Source organism: Ovis aries, chromosome 25 (genome assembly GCF_016772045.2).
Source record: "Ovis aries strain OAR_USU_Benz2616 breed Rambouillet chromosome 25, ARS-UI_Ramb_v3.0, whole genome shotgun sequence".
Taxonomy (NCBI): Eukaryota; Metazoa; Chordata; class Mammalia; order Artiodactyla; family Bovidae; genus Ovis; species Ovis aries.
Window position 1 is genome coordinate 24,242,820 of NC_056078.1, and position 16,839 is coordinate 24,259,658.

At 35.2% G+C, this 16,839-nt stretch overlaps 1 protein-coding gene across 4 annotated transcripts in view; it reads left to right on the forward strand.

Moving 5' to 3' along the window:
* Positions 1-16,839, forward strand: part of TET1 (tet methylcytosine dioxygenase 1) — a 139,926-nt gene that overhangs the window by 108,625 nt on the left and 14,462 nt on the right. For 3 of the 4 annotated variants that reach the window (XM_012105197.4, XM_060406848.1, XM_060406847.1), the window contains 5 exons: positions 5,900-6,111; positions 9,787-9,937; positions 10,277-10,363; positions 13,754-13,843; positions 15,475-15,612. In XM_012105197.4, coding sequence (XP_011960587.3) covers positions 5,900-6,111; positions 9,787-9,937; positions 10,277-10,363; positions 13,754-13,843; positions 15,475-15,612 — 678 coding nt within the window. The remainder of the gene's footprint in view (positions 1-5,899; positions 6,112-9,786; positions 9,938-10,276; positions 10,364-13,753; positions 13,844-15,474; positions 15,613-16,839) is intronic. The other variant, XM_004021627.5, reaches the window with a different exon arrangement.

The following is a 16,839-nucleotide window of genomic DNA, read 5'->3' on the forward strand; positions in this document are numbered from 1 at the left end:
TTCAGTTCAGTTCAGTCACTCAGTCGTGTCCGACTCTGTGCGACCCCATGAATCGCAGCACACCAGGCCTCCCTGTCCATCATCAACTCCCAGAGTTCACTCAGACTCTTGTCCATCGAGTCCGTGATGACATCCAGCCATCTCATCCTCGGTCATCCCCTTCTCCTCCTGCCCCCAATCCCTCCCAGCATCAGAGTCTTTTCCAATGAGTCAACTCTTTGCATGAGGTGTCCAAAGTACTGGAGCTTCAGTTTTAGCATCATTCCTTCCAAAGAAATCCCTGGGCTGATCTCCTTCAGAATGGACTGGTTGGATCTCCCTGCAGTCCAGGGGACTCTCAAGAGTCTTCTCCAGCACCACAGTTCAAAAGCAGCAATTCTTCGGCACTCAGCCTTCTTCACAGTCCAACTCTCATATCCCTACGTGACCACTGGGAAAACCATAGCCTTGACTAGATCCTCAAAACCTTTCTGAAGCAGTTCAAACTATTGGTTCCATTCCCTCTTCTGGGAAGTTTTGCCTGGTTTCTAGGAGAGAAACAGGTTTCCCCCATCTCTTCACGATCTCAAGTCAGGCTGTCTATAATATACCCTCTTAGGTGATCTTGTTCATGACACATGATCTTGTTCGTGGCATCATCTATGTGCTAATTAATCCCCTATCACTCGCCTGCTTGATAGGGGAGCAGAGAGGGAGGAATCGAAGAGCAACTTTTTGTGGTACAGGAAGGACTTTAATGAGCTGTTGACTTTGCGCTAGCTACATCCTAAAAACTGAACAAGAAGTTATCTGAGAAATTTAACCAATTATGTATATTAATTTAATGAAGGGAGTTTTATAATCTCAGGGTCCATTTGATAAGACTGCAAGTGGCAGAATTCTTAAATAACACCTTTATTTTGTAGACTGGTTTTCCAAAAATCTTAGAATTACCATTGTATTGGCTTGGCCAAAAGGTTCTTTCAGATTTTTCCATGTGATCTTACAGATAAACCTGAATGATTTTTTTTTTTTTTTGGCCAATCCAATACTAGCTTATTTCTGGTGGCAAACTATTTTTTCAGTTTTTTAGGAAGGGTAATATCCATGAGAGTTTTCCAAGTGGCGCAGTGGTAATGAATCCGCCTGCCAATACAGGAGACTCAAGAGACACTGGTTCGATCCCTGGGTCAGGAAGATCCCCTGGAATAGGAAATGGCTACCACTGCAGTATTCAGTATGGGATATGTTTTTGATGTTTCAAGTATGATGTTTTATATGATATAACACTTGTATGTCATGTAATATAAGACTATTAAAAAGTGACAGGACAGTAGTCATGAACATTACATTACTCATATTTTGGACACATCGTTTACCATCTAAAGTGATTCTGGGGACTCCCTTGGAGGTCCAGTCGTTAAGATTCCATGCTTTCAATGCAGGTGGCACAGGATTCCATCCCTAGGCAGGGAACTAAGATCCCATATGGTGCTTGGCCACGATAAATAAATAAAATAAAAAGTAAAGTGAATATGTTGTGAGACCCTGGCTTCAACCACTTGCCAATTAATATTTTGTTCCAGTTACCGAAAAATGTGATTTTTGCTAAATGTTTTAAAATTTGGACTGTTTGTTGGGCTATTTCTGAAGTGATAGATTCTGTCTTATTAAGAGCATAGTTTGTTTTGGAAATTTTTATAAAATCCACCCACATTGGGTTTTTGTGTTTTTTAACCATTCATTCAACAAATATTTAATGAGTGTCTTCCATGAGCTGACTTCTGTTCTCAGGATCCAAGTATGCATTAAAAAAGCAAAAAAATCTTAGTAGCTAATAGTTATTAGATCCTAGGTTTGTGCTACTATAGAAAAGTTAAGAAACTTGCTACAGTGTCATGAGCCAGTAAGTGACTAAGCAGTTCTGGGTTATTGTTTTGAATTTAGATTCAAGTACACTATTTTAGTATAACATACATGCAGAAGACTTCAGAAATTCTTCAATCACAAGTTTTCTAAAGTGCACACACTTGTGTAACCAGCAGTGAATATTACGTGCCCCTCTGAATCACTCTCCTGCCCTCTACTGTTATTGATTAATCCTGTCTAATTTGAACCTTATGTAAATGCAGTCTTGCAGTATGTAGTCTTCTTGCATACATCGACTATCTTAAAACGTCATAATTGTGAGACTAAGCATTGTTTTTTGTAAATGTAGATAATTCTCATCTCATTGAGCTGTTCTCTGGTGGTTAATGCTTGGGTTGTTATCAGTTTGAGGTAGTCATGAATAGTGGTGCTGTCTTTGAAAGTTAAGTCGCTCAGTCGTGTCCGACTCTTTGCGACCCCATGGACTGTAGCCCACCAGGCTCCTCCATCCATGGGATTCTCCAGGCAAGAATACTGGAGTGGGGTGCCATTTCCTTCTCCAGAGGATCTTCCTGACCCAGGGATCTAACCCAGGTCTCCTGCATTAGAGGCAGACGCTTTAACCTCTGAGCCACCAGGGAAGCCCTCTCATTGGGAAATACAAAAATATATTTCTGTTTGTTTTATACCTAGAAGTGGAATTGCTAGGAGATGGTGGGGGGGGGGGGGGCGTCGCATATGTGCAACTTGAATCAATACAGTTTTCCAAAATGGTTATCTGTTTTTGCATTCTCGTGAATAATGTACAAGTTGCTCTACGTCTTTCTCAACATGACATTTTCTTTTTCATTTCTTTCCTTTTTTTAAAAAAAAATTGTGGTAAAATAGCAATAATAAAAAATTTACCACCTTAAACATTTTTGAGTGTATAGTTCAGTTTGAAACAGATTTCCCGAAAGTTTTCTTGCAAATAAGAAATTCTGTCTCCATTAAACAATTCTCTATTTTTCTATCACCCTTGCCCCTAACACCATTCTAGTTTATGTTTCTATGAATTTGACTACTTTAGATAACTCATAAAATGTTTGTTTTTTCATGACTGTTTTATTTCATTTTGAATTATGTCCTTAAGGTTAATTCATTTGCAGTGTGTGACAGGATTTCCTTCCTTTGTGTCTATTCCATTGTGTGCATATACAATATTTTGTTTATCCTTTCATCTATTGATGACCATTTGGGTCACTTTTACCTCAGGGCTCTTGTGAATAATGATGAAATGGACATGGGAATGCAAAGATTTGTTTCAGACTTTATTTTCATTTCTTTCTGGTATATATTCAGAAGTGGAATTGCTGGATCATATGATTGATGGTTCTATTTTTAAGTTTTTGAGGAACTTCATACTGTTTTGCATGGCAGTTAAACCATTTTAAAACCCCATTCACATATGTAGTGCTTTCGAATTTTTTTATTTTTGCCAGATGACTAATAATGTTGAACATATTTTCATATGCTCCTCATCTGTTTGGATGTTGTCTTGTGTGTGTTTGTTTTTTTAACTTTCTTGGCCAGTTTTCTGTTTTGCTTTTATTATTCATTTGAGGAAGTTCTTTATATATTTTGGGTAAGAATAGTTTGTTGTTTATATATATTGCAGATATGTCTCCTATGGTATTGATTGCTTTTATGCTTTCCTAATCTTTTATTAGTTAATATTTATGATGAACAAGAATTCTTAATATATTCCAATTTCTTAACATTTTCCTTTATAATTATTAAATTTGGTGATCTGTTTTAAAATATTATATCCACTCCAAGGTCATGAAGGTATTTTCTTCTAAAAACTTAACGTTTTATCTTTTATAGTTAGATCTACAGTATAATTTGTTACTGGTGTGAATTAGGCATGAAGATTCATTTCCCCCCCCCCCCCGCCACCCCATATGGATGTCTGTCCACTACAATTTATGGAGAAGATTCCTTTTTGCATTGGACTGCAGTGTCATTTGTCATAGTCAAGTGACCACATATATATGGCTCTCCTGCATTCTGTTTTATTCCATTGATCTCCTTATCTGTCATTGTACCAATACTAAACTGTCTTAATTATCATATCTCTGCAATCAGTCTTGATATCTGATTAATCATGTTTTCTGTCTTTGTTCCTTTTTTTCCACTTCTTGGTCCTTTGCATTTACATGTAAACTTTCCAAAACCTTTGTCCATTTCCATGCCCAAACAAAACTATTCTAGTAGGGCTTTGATTGCAATTGTATCAAATCTAGCAACAAACTCCGGGGAAATTAACATCATTATAATAATTACTATTCCATGAAAATAGTATATCCATTTATTTAGGTCTTTAATTTCTTTCAATAATATTTTTATAATTTTCAAACATTTCATACAAGTTTAATATTTGTCTTACTCTGATTAGACTACTAGAGGAAATACCAGAATGGATGGCTTATAAACAGCAAATTCATTTGTCACACTTCTGTGGTTTTTAAGTTGAGGATCAGGGTGCCAGCATGAATGGTGGGTCCTTTTTCTCCCTGTGTCTTCAAAAGGTAGAAGGAGCTAACGAGACAAAGGGGTCTCTTATAAGAACACTGATGCCATTAGTGGGAACTTCCTCCTCATGACCTAATCATCTCCATCTCCCAAAGGCTCTATTAATACCATTGTTTAGATTGAGCATTCATTATTTGAATTTTGAGTGAACATAAATATCCATAACATAGTGATACTTAAGCAGCTTATTGAAACTTTCAGAGACTCATTATGCTTAATTTTCTTTCATTCACTGAAAGAGCTATGGAAGATCTAGAAAAGGTACAAATACAATGAATAAATAGCATTTTAGCATTTCTTACACAAAGACTCTGACTATAACTTTGTTGGTTTGACAGCATGAAGATTATCTGGTGTGACTTTGTTTGATACAATATCATTTTGCATTTGAGCTTATTTGGAAGCAAATGTATTTTTTGGCTGTAAAAGGACATAAAAACATAGAAAAAAATTTTAATGTAAATAATTGTGTTTAGGGGGAAGGTCCTAAAGCCAACTCTACTCAAGGGATGCCTTGGTAGCAATGATTGTTAACCATCTGGAGTGACAGAAGAAAGTGATATTGGGTAACTAACATCTTAAGAAGTTTCATCTCAAGTTTTTGTAATATTATAGCAACAAAAATGGAATATTAATTATGCTATTGGGTGCTCCATTGTCGTCACAGGGGTGGGCAGTTTCATCGTTTACTGATTACATACTGATTGATCTAATTAGTCTGTAATTTGTGATATATGGAAGGAGTTTTAAGCATAGTAATTAAATCTAATTAACAAAAGTAAACACTAGGACCACTAGACAGTATTTTAAATACTTAGGAATCTGTTTTTAGCTACCCATGTGTATGATGCAGTGTAAGAAAAATGGTTAAATATTCAAAATTACTTATAATTTGTATTCTCTGTCAGCTGGAACATCTTAATCTTAAGATGGGTATGATAACTATCTGTGGGTGCATGGGGAAAAATTGCAGGATTATTGCTTTATGTACATATGAATTGTTTTTTATATGGCAAAACCATTTGCCCAAGGCAAATATCCATAATTTTTCTCAGATGCTAAATATCAGTGCTCAGAGTTTATTTTTAATGTTGGGAGTACTAGGCTATTTCCATTTAGCTAGATTTGTGCACTTGTGGCAATTATGGAAGAGCAGATGAGTTAATTAGGCTCTTTTCCATGGGATTCTCTGTTGTCTGTTTTGCAATACTGTGTCAACAGTGAAATAAAACACAAACTGTTTCCACAGATTTCTGTTCAGCCTGTTGTTTGTTAGTCAAGTAACCTTGGATACCCTGTGATGAGTTGTATGGAGGCAGCTAGTCTATCAACTAAAGGCCTTACAGGCATCAATGCTTTAAGAAATAGTAAGTTTAGAAAACTAGAATGTAGTGATGAAGAACTTTAAAAGCAATATCCACTGCATTTGACATTAGGTTTCTTGTTTTCCATAAATGTATACATTCTGTTTTGGCAGGTTTTAAGAAGAAGCAGCGACGAAGAGAAAGTTCTTTGTCTGGTTCGACAGCGCACAGGCCACCACTGTCCAACAGCTGTGATGGTGGTGCTCATCATGGTATGGGACGGCATTCCTCTCCCGATGGCTGACAAACTGTATTCACAGCTTACTGAGAGTCTCAAGTCATACAATGGTCATCCCACAGACCGAAGATGCACGCTCAATGAAAAGTAATCAAATCTGTTTTATACTGTTTTAACATCAGTTTTATATCTTGTTAAATTGACTACCAAGTGATAGACATATATATATTATAGATGAGGACAGAATTTTAGGTATTATGCAACTGGAAAGAATGAACATGGCTTAAAAGGGAGACTTTTTTTCAGAGTGAGTTACGGCCATTTTAGGATATTCTCCTCAATTCTTTCTTTGTTTCCATTTTGACACCTGATCCTTCTCAGCCCTGGAGTCTGAAAGAGAGAGATTTTTCTATAAAGGATCAGCTCCTCCATAGGAATTGTACCATTTTCCATCTTCTCTAGCAATGTATGGGAATATCTGTTTTTCTATAGCTTTCATTGTAGTCAAACTTGAATTTTGCCCATTTAATAGGGGATGCTGCTGCTGCTAAGTCGCGTCAGTCATGTCCGACTCTGTCCAACCCCATAGAGGGCAGACTACCAGGCTCCTCCTTCCCTGGGTTTCTCCAGGCAAGAGCACTGGAGTGGGTTGCCATTTCCTTCTCCAATGCATAAAAGTGAAAAGTGAAAGTGAAGTTGCTCAGTCGTGTCCAACTCTTCACGACCCCATGGTCCAACCCCATAGACGGCAGACCACCAGGCTCCTCCGTCCATGGGATTCCCCAGGCAAAAGTACTGGAGTGGGTTGCCATTGCCTTCTCTGATGAATGTCTTCAATTTCTTTTGATTTGCATTTTTCATATTATGACTGAATATTTTTTCATATGGTAAGAGTATCTGCTATTTGTTCTTTAGTTTTTTAATTTCACTGAAGTATGGTTGATTCACAATATGTGTTACTTTCAACTGTACAGCAAATTGACTTAGTTTTGTATGTTCCGTTCAGTACAGTCGCTCAGTTGTGTCTGACTCTTTGTAACACCATGGACTGCAGCACTCCAGGCCTCCCCTGTCTTTCACCAGCTCCCAGAGTTGACTCAAAACTCATATCCATTGAGTTGGTGATGCCATCCAACCATCTCATTCTCTGCTGTTCCCTTCTCCTCCCACCTTCAATCTTTCCCAGCATCAGGGTCATTTCAAATGAGTCAGTTCTTTGCATCAGGTGGCCAAAATATTGGAGTTTCAGCTTCAGCATCAGTCCTTCCAATGAATATTCAGGACTGTTTTCCTTTAGGACTGACAGGTTGGATCTCCTTGCAGTCCCAGGGACTTTTAAAAAATGTAACTTATTATATCTCTTTCCCCTTACTGTTTCTGAATTTTTAGTGATATTTAAGACCATTTTTCTTTCACATGAGCTCTAGAATAGTTCACCCATATTTTCTTTTATTTCCTGTTGAAATCAGAAATTTTTAAAACAGAAATCATTTAAGATTTATGCTAGACAGAAGTGAGAAGAAGGGATCCATTTCTATTCTTTTTTCCATTTATCACAACTCTACTTGCTAAAGAGTTCTTCTTTCCCCTTTGACTTGAAATACTAAATTTATACAAAAATCAAATCCTCTTTCTTATGAATTCTGTATATTATAGAGGCATTCTACATTTTAATATTTAGTAAGACTAGTTCACCATTCTTGTTTTTTCAAGGCTTTTAAAAAAATGTTTCTGCTTTCAAGTGAACTTCATAATCAATTTGTCTAGTTTTAAGATAAATCTAATGGTATTTTAATGGGATTATATTAAATTAGAATAAACAGACATCATTCTGATGTTGAATCTTACAATCCCATTAACAGATTTTTCTTTTCATTTGTTCAAGTGTTTGTGTTCTTCAACAGTGTTTTGTATGGTTTTCCTCAAAAAGTTCTCTTTTTTAACAAAAGAAACATCATTATACAAATTATAAAATATCCCCTCTCTAACCTCCTCACAGGATTGTTTGTATATCTTCCAGAGTACTTTTTTTATGCCTAAAATCATTTCATTATCCTTTTTATTATTTTTTAATACCAATAAATATGTATATATAATTTTAATATATCTATTTTATTATGTGGCTTCATAATAATAATACATCTAATATAAAGAAACTGTTATAAATTGTGTACATATAAGCTTACTTTTCCCAATAATTCATAAGTAAGTTTTATGCTATTTTACTCAGTATAGATCCAGTCTATTTTTAAAAAATTTATATTTACAGAAATGATGTAAGAATACTTCAATGAATTCTTATGTACCCCTTACCTTACCTATTTGTGGGATCATTATTTCTAATTCCACAAATAATCACACAATACACATAAGTTTACATGTCATTATCATTACTGCTTTTTTCTATACTTTCTTCTGGATAATTTGTGAAGTAGTTGCAAACTTTTACTTCTAAATAATACTTCAGAGAATGAGGTACAGTGCAATTATCAAAACCAGGTACCAAGTACCAGTACAATTATCAAAACCAGGCTATTTCACTTGGATAAAATGCTATTTTCTAATTTAAATTTCATCTACTTTCCTATAATGTACTGCATACTAATTTTCTTCCACCCAGGATTTGATGGAATAAGTTATTTTGTCTTTTGGGTTCCTTGATACTTATATCTATCTTTTTTCAGTGTTTTGTAGCACTGTATTTTTGAAAGGGACAAGGTAATTTTGCAAACTGTTGCTCAATTTTTGATTGTCTTCCTGATTCAATTCAATTCAGGAATTATTGGCAAAAATACTACATTCAGCTCATAATATTAAGAGCTATTTTAAAGTCTTTTTGTCTCATTATCTGTGATGTTGACTGTTTAGGAGCCAATTTTAGGTCTCATAGTTAATAGCTAAACTACATTCTCAGTTCGGGAAGATCCCCTGGAGAAGATCCCCAGGGAAGCCAGTATTTTTCTTTTCCTGGTGGTTCAGATGTAAAGAATCCACCTGCAATGCAGGAGCCCTGGGTTTGATCCCTGGGTTGGGAAGATCCCCTGGAAGAAGGCATGGCAACCCACTCCAGTATTCTTGCCTGGAGAATCCCAATGGACAAGGGTGCCTGGTGGCCTGTAGTCCATGGGGTCGCAAAGAGTTGGGCATGACGGAGCGACTAAACACAGTACATTTTTCTACTTTTTTGACTTCTTTGAAATTCTGCAGTTTAAAGTTTCTCTTCTTTGATACTCTTTGTATCTCATTTTTTTCTTTTCAAGTAATTGTAATCTTTTGCTCCCTTTAAAGTATATATTTTATCTTAGTGAAAATTAGAATAATTGAGCTATTCCTCCTTCGTATTTAGCATTTTCCTGACTTTCATAATTAAATATAGTTTTGATTTCAAATTTCTATATTCTTTTATTTATCATTTTTCAAAAATGTAGTTTTTAATTGCTTGTATCTTTAAGTCCAATGAGGTGCTATAATTTTCAAATTCTGATAGGAAACTGATCTATGATTAAAATCCAGGCCCTTTATTTCCTTACCTTGGATATCTCCAAATCAAACAAGGTCATGTATATTTCAGATCTGTATGGTTCTTGCTTTTTATTGGATTTACAATCTTAAACAAACATTTTAATTGAAGCTTTAGTTACATTCAAGTATTATAAGCTTTGTGTTGTTAACACTACCTTAGATAAAATAAGTAGTGAAATAGGTATATTAAAATAACTTCATTATCCATCCTTGCTTCTATCTATATATGAACCTGAAATGTTCTGTTTGAGGTATTATCCTACTTTATCAGTTCATTCCCTTGCAATTATCATCTTACAGTCGTACCTGTACATGTCAAGGAATTGATCCAGAGACTTGTGGAGCTTCCTTCTCTTTTGGCTGTTCATGGAGTATGTATTTCAATGGCTGCAAATTTGGTAGAAGCCCAAGTCCTAGAAGATTTAGAATTGATCCAAGTTCTCCCTTACACGTAAGTGTCCTTTTTACTTCTGAATTACAATTATTAATATATAAGTACATTTCTTTAAAAATTTTTTAAATTGTAAAAAATTAATATTAGAACGTAGTGACAAAATAGTAACTATATGTGTCTATATATATATAAGAAAATAGTTTAAAATTCTAAATAATGTAGGTAAAATCTTTAATTATCAACCCAAATTCCGATTGTCCCTGACTCCCTCCTTCCCTCACCCTAAAGAGAATCACTGTTAAAAAAAACCTAGAATTTTATACCCAGCCAAAGTAGGAACAATGAATAAAGCTATTTGCCAACATTTCAAAGACTCAGTAAGTTTACTACCCACAGCACTACTATGAAAGAATTACTAAAGGACGTAATCCAGAAAGAAGATATATGAAACCGGAACCAATCTGTCCGGAACACGAGGCCATGGTGAGCAAAGAAATTAGTCAACCTTATTGTTAAGTTTAAATTAAATCAGTTGAGTACTTACATTTTTTAATTGAAATAACAACCTATAAGTATAATTCAATACTCTTCTCAAATCAGGGGTGGGTAGGCAATGGGAGGGGGTGGGGCACCTATATAAATTAAGTGTGGCAATGTTTTATGATCTGTTTGGAGTGGGGAGATTTTAGATAGTGATTAACTCCAAGATCAGTGTTTTTCAAGCTTTGTGCTGTGACCAAGAGTATAAAAATATTTTATACTACAAGTAACTATTTGGAAAAATATATCTTCAAATGAATAGATAAAACTATCACAGAATAACATTTAGCCTTATTACATATAACAAAAATAATATTTAAGTATTAAAAGTTAATATCTGATAGTTATTGCTGAGGATCACTATGATGTGGCAAAAACATTTTTTTAAATAAAATTTCATTTCTTTAAATTCTAGTTTTGACCTACCAAACTGAATTCTTAGCCCGCTAAAGAGTCATGTCCCACAGCTTGGAAAATACTGCTCTAAATATTGTCAGAAAAACGTATTTGAGAAGTGTATATTTAAAAATTTTTAGATGACTACAAATATAATTTATAACCTTTGAACTAGTTGTGGAAAAAAACCCATTCATCAGTCAGCAAGGTTAGTTTAAAACGTCTAACTGAGATAAGATAATATCTAATTGGGATATAAGATAAATAGGAAACACAAAATAAAGCAGCAGAAATTACTCTAATTGTATCTATAATACAAGGAATGTAACATCTTTCAGGAAAGCTCAGAATAAGTAAATAATCCCTTTCAAGAGTAATCAAAATTATTTGTTTTCTCTCGAGTTCCCATCTACTGTAATAAAAGAGGTAAATCACTCTAAAGAGCACTGTCTTTTGCAGATAAAATACCTTAGAAGAAATCTAACAAGTTTATGAGACCTTTAGGGAGAAAACTATACTAAAAGGACATATAAAATACCTGATAATGAGAAGGTAACATGTTCAAAGATCAGAATAGTAGATAATGAGATATGAATTCTTCCTTAAAATAAACGTTAAAAAGTTAATTTTTTCTAAATAACTATCTAATGAAGATGCTATATTCTATAACACTCATATATTAAATGGATGGTTAGTTTTTGCTTATGGTTATTATTAACAATGAGTAATGTTTATGTAGTGTTTATAATACAGGAAGAAGCATTCCTCTTTTCAGGAACTGAGAAAAGACCACTGTAAAGCTCAGCAGGCTAGGGAAAATGAGGTGCATATAGTCGCCTTTAAGAATATGGGGGAGATCATTGAAGAATGTTAAAGCAGAGAGTAATATAATGATACCTTTTTTTTTTTTTTTTTTAATGGGATGTCTGTGGCTGCTCTGTGGACTGCAGTTAGCCAAGAGTTGATTTAGCAAGATAGGCTAGCTATTAGAATAGTCCAAAGAAGGGATAGTAGTGACTTAGAATATGGTTTTGAGAGAAGAAACGAGAGAAGAAACGATAAGTAATATTTCTGGACTGGTTGTTAAAACTAGGTACTATTCTTTGACTAAGGGTGTGGTGAAGCAAGACTAGGTTTATAGAGAAGACAGATTATCGATCCAGTTTGGATGCACTGGCTTGGAGATTCCTAAGAGAAATCCAAATGAGGCTGTCTGGTCATTGATAAGAACCTCAGGGTTAGTATGTGATCCAGGTGGTAGTTGTAGGCATTGATGTGGAGGTGGTGACCCGATAGATAAGGTATAGGCTGAGAAGGGCAGAGGGATGTAGGGCGTGAGCCCCATTATGTAAAGATCTAATAGGAGATCTCCAATACACCCACTTACTCTAATGAAACAGTTAGAAAGTAGGGATTTTTATGATAGGGATAAAGAACCTGCATTCAACAATAATCATCTATTTAAGTTTTAATTTTTTCTATTTACCTGCTTTATTTCATTTGTATACAAGAAATGTTAGTTCATAAGATAAAAAATTGCCCAATCTGACTAGTGACACTGAATGATTCATAACATTCTTCTAGCAATAAAACACAATTTATCTTACCCAATATCTCAAGTGCAATAAAATATAATAAAGTCTTTTTAAGTAGCCATTTAAATAGTAATTCTGAAGTTTTCCTCAAATTATGTGTCAGTATAGCCAGGAAGGATTTTTTTTTTTTTTTTTTTTTGTCAGTAGTCTGACCTCCCTGACTATATTTATTAAGCTACATTAAGTAACAGATAGGTAAATAGACAGATGAATAGTAGAAAGCAATTTAGATACAGACCCTATGTATATGAATTTCCTTTTCAATGAACACACCAACTGAAATGAGTAGGAAACTAAAAGGATTATCACTGGTGCTTTGCAGTTGCCAAGACTGAGTCTTGTTATAAAGCACCCAAGAATTAACTTCCCATGTCTACATTGCTATGTAGCTTTGGTTTTTATAATAGTTTGCTGCACCAGAGGTGAACTGATCCACAGGAAGGTTTTCCTTCCTCATCTACCAGATCACAGATGAGACAGACCACCTTCAAACCTCTGAAGCCCTTCATTGCTGTCAGTTCTTCATCACTTGTCTTTTGTGACTGACCATTTATCAATCTCTGATTTGATTTAGGATACAATCATCTCTGAAAAACTATCACAATGTTTTTCCAGCTAATGTTACTAAAGTCTCCTTTCTCTCCTCCATACCTCATTCTGTCATCAGTGGCATTTTTACTACTCTTGTTATGACAGTTTTCCTTCGAAAAAAGTCTTACATGTTTCTGCTATCATTAGACCCCAGAATCTTGATAAAGTGTTAAGGCTTCTCCACAACTCTATCAAATCTTCCTCAGTTTGTAGACATTACTGTGTAGAAAAGAAAACACTGGATTTAGACAGCCTATTGCCTACTTATTATATTTGAAGCTCTTAGCACGGGGATCTGATACACAGTATGTGCCTTATATGTGTTGCTCTCCCATCTCTGTTATAAAACCTTGTTTCTCTGTAAGAATTCTTCCACATCTCCACTTGCCACCAGGAAAGTTGTCTTGATTTACTTCAAATGCCCTCTACTATTGAATAAATATAAAATGTGGTTCTTGTTTTGACGTGAGCAGCTTTGTAACTTACCTCTAACACCAGTTAGATTTCTCGTTAGCTGATAACATAGACTTCTAATTTCAAAAGACTAAATCTAAGCATAACAATGACTAATAATTTAGATTTTATGGTAGCAATCATGTCATTTTCTATGGTAGCTTATCAGGGTAAGTATGAACTGTGCACCAACAACGAACATATCAGCAATGAGGTATAATTCATTTTCATATGTTGTATAAATTCATCACTCATATGTAATTATGAAACAACTTTTATGGACTGTCTTTTCCTATAGGAAAAAAACCTTGAAGATAATTTACAGAGTTTGGCTACAGAATTAGCTCCAATTTATAAGCAGTATGCTCCAGCTGCTTATCAAAACCAGGTATGTTTTGGGACCTTATATAGAGCTTTTAAACATGGTTGAAATTTACATCTAAACAATGTCTTTGTTAACAGAAATTGTTTTTCAAATTTTACCTCAATGTAGATCTTTATTGACAGTTTTAAAAATTATCTAGTGTGTTTTAAAAACAGTATTATGGCAATTGAGGACTTCCCTGATGGCTCAGATGGTAAAGTGTCTACCTGCAGAAAAAGAGATCTGGGTTTGATCCATGGGTTGACAAGATCCCCTGGAGAAGGAAATGGCAACCCACTCCAGTACTCTTGCCTGGAAAATCTCATGGCCGGAGGAATCTGGTAGGGTTTGGTCCTTGGGATTGCAAAGAGTAGGAAAAGACTGACCAACTTCACTTTCACTTTCTTTTCATAGCAAATGAATTCAATATCCACAATGAGATTTAATTCATTTGGGAAGTGGGGGAGATCAGAAGATATTAGCTAAGGGGTACAAACTCCCAGCAATAAGAAGATCTGGTGCACAGCTTGTTGGCTATATTTAATAATATTATATTATACTTAAAAGTTTTAATTATGTCTTAAATGTTACCTCTACACACCAAAAAATTATAATTATGTTTAACTAACCTTATTGTGGTAATCATTTTGTAACATATACATGTATCTAGTGATCACACTGTACACCTTAATCTTACATATGTTATGTATGTCAGTAATATCTCAGTAAAACTGAGGTGGGAAAACACAATTTTAAAAGAAAAGAAAAGGAGAATCATATATTGGGAGAAAATAATGGTGAATCATATAGCAGACCAAGTAGAAATAAGTGTAAAATACTTTTTAAATGTAACCAGGGAATTCCTTGGTGGTCTGGTGGTTAGGATTCCTCACTTTCACTGCTGAGGGCAAAGGTTTTATCTCTGGTCAGGGAAATAAGATGCTGCAAACAGAGCAAGTAGGCCAAAAAGCAAACAAAAATAAAAAACATAACCAGGGGTGCATATTTTTTAAATATATGATAAAAATTCAAATATTTATTTGTATTATCATGAATAACAAGGTCTCTGCCCAATTCCATTTTATTCTTCATTTTATTTATTTATTTGCTTCTTTATTTAGCTATGCCGGGTCCTGATTGCAGCACATGGGATCTTTGGTCTTAGTTGCAGCATGTAGGATATAATTTGCTGACCAGGGATCAAACCTGGCTTCCCTGCACTGGGAGCCTGAAGTCTTAGCCACTGGACCACCAGGGTGCTTCTCCAACCTTTCATTTTAAATGGTTACAAATTGACTTTCTATACTGGTTTTATAGACCTTGAACACTGGATGCATGATCAAAGCACTATATTAGTCTTTTGTCCTGATGAAATATTTCAGGCTACTCTTCTTATTTATCCACCATCCAAGTACTAGTGTCCTCCTACTGCCTTCAGTGATTGTCATTTTAATTCATGTACCCTCAAATTCTTTTTTTCTTTTCCTCAAATTCTTTACCCTTAATATTACTTAACTACACAATCACTATGATAATCCAAATCTCTGAAATAATAAGTGTAACTAAGTTATAAACTTGTCATAAAGTGATTTTTATCTTTATTAAAGGCGATTCTTTTTGTCTCTTAAAACTGTGGGTAATTCATTACTCTTCAGGTGGCGCTTGAACATATTGCCCGAGAATGTCGGCTTGGGAAGAAAGAAGGTCGTCCTTTCTCTGGGGTCACTGCTTGCCTAGACTTCTGTGCCCATCCCCACAGGGACATTCACAACATGAATAATGGGAGCACAGTGGTATGTACCTGGGTAGCTTTCAATTCTAAAGGCTCCATCAACATATTCTCAAGCTGAGGTCCTGATATCAACAGTGCTCCCCAAAAGTTATAGAACCAGCCTGAAATATTTTTTTGAATGTCTCAAATTATATATGGTGGGAGGTTTGTTGGGATGGAGGAATACATGGTTATTCAAAGCTATCATTCTCTGCTATCAAACTGGTAGGTAGGAAGTTAAGCGAGTTAATGTTTCTTTTTTTTTGCCATCTGTACTTCATGGGTTTTTGTTTGTTTTTCGCCCCACATCACGGGCTGCAGGATCTTAGTTCACTGACCAGGGATAGGACCCCATCTCCCTTGTACTGGAAATGTGGAGTCTTAACCACTGGACCACCAAGAAATTCCCCTGTATTTCAGGGGTTTTGTGAGGGAACTGTGTGCCAAAATTTTAATGCTGGTTCTTAATACTAGTTTGTAGGAATATTTAGAAGAAATATTTGCAAATATATGTGCTTGTTATGTGTACAGCCATGGAAAACAATGACATGCTTATAGCATGAAATCAATCAAAATACATTCAAAGTAAGGAGAAGACCTCAGGAAAGATCATGCAGTAGTCCTTTTATACGGGAAATGAGTTTGCTTCAAGTAGATATCTTTTTACTCAGTAAAACAGAGTGATTGCCTCTATTTCTGAACTATACCAGTTTGGCCTCTTTGAAGACAGAGCTATGATTGTCCCACTTTGATTGATTGAAAGTGTACCATCTGATCCATCAAAATGCAGTCTTCCTTCCTTCTTTGGTCTGTGCAGTCTATCAGCAACAGATTAAGGAGCAAAAATAACTTTTTTTCCGTCTATCATGTGTTTTCATGATGTTGACTCTGGTCTCTGAGACTAATGCTATTTTCAAATGTTGAAATTTTACAAATCCATCCAGATGAATCTTAGCTGAAGAATAATTCAACATCTTGCTTGGCCAGTACATTTTCCATGAGTTCCTTCATTAGAGATAATTATTAGTGATCGGATTGGATTAGGTTGAGAATCAAACTAAGTTTTCGTTCCCCTTCTTTCTTATGTATTATTCAGTGCTTGTTCTTTGTACTCCTCTTATTGCTCATGCAATGAGGCGCATACCTAGAACTTGGCATGATGCTAGATTTCCCCATCTCTGAAAATGTGAACTGAAAGTTTTCTGCCAACTATTCTTCCTCCTTGTTTCCCTGGTCTTTGTAATTATGC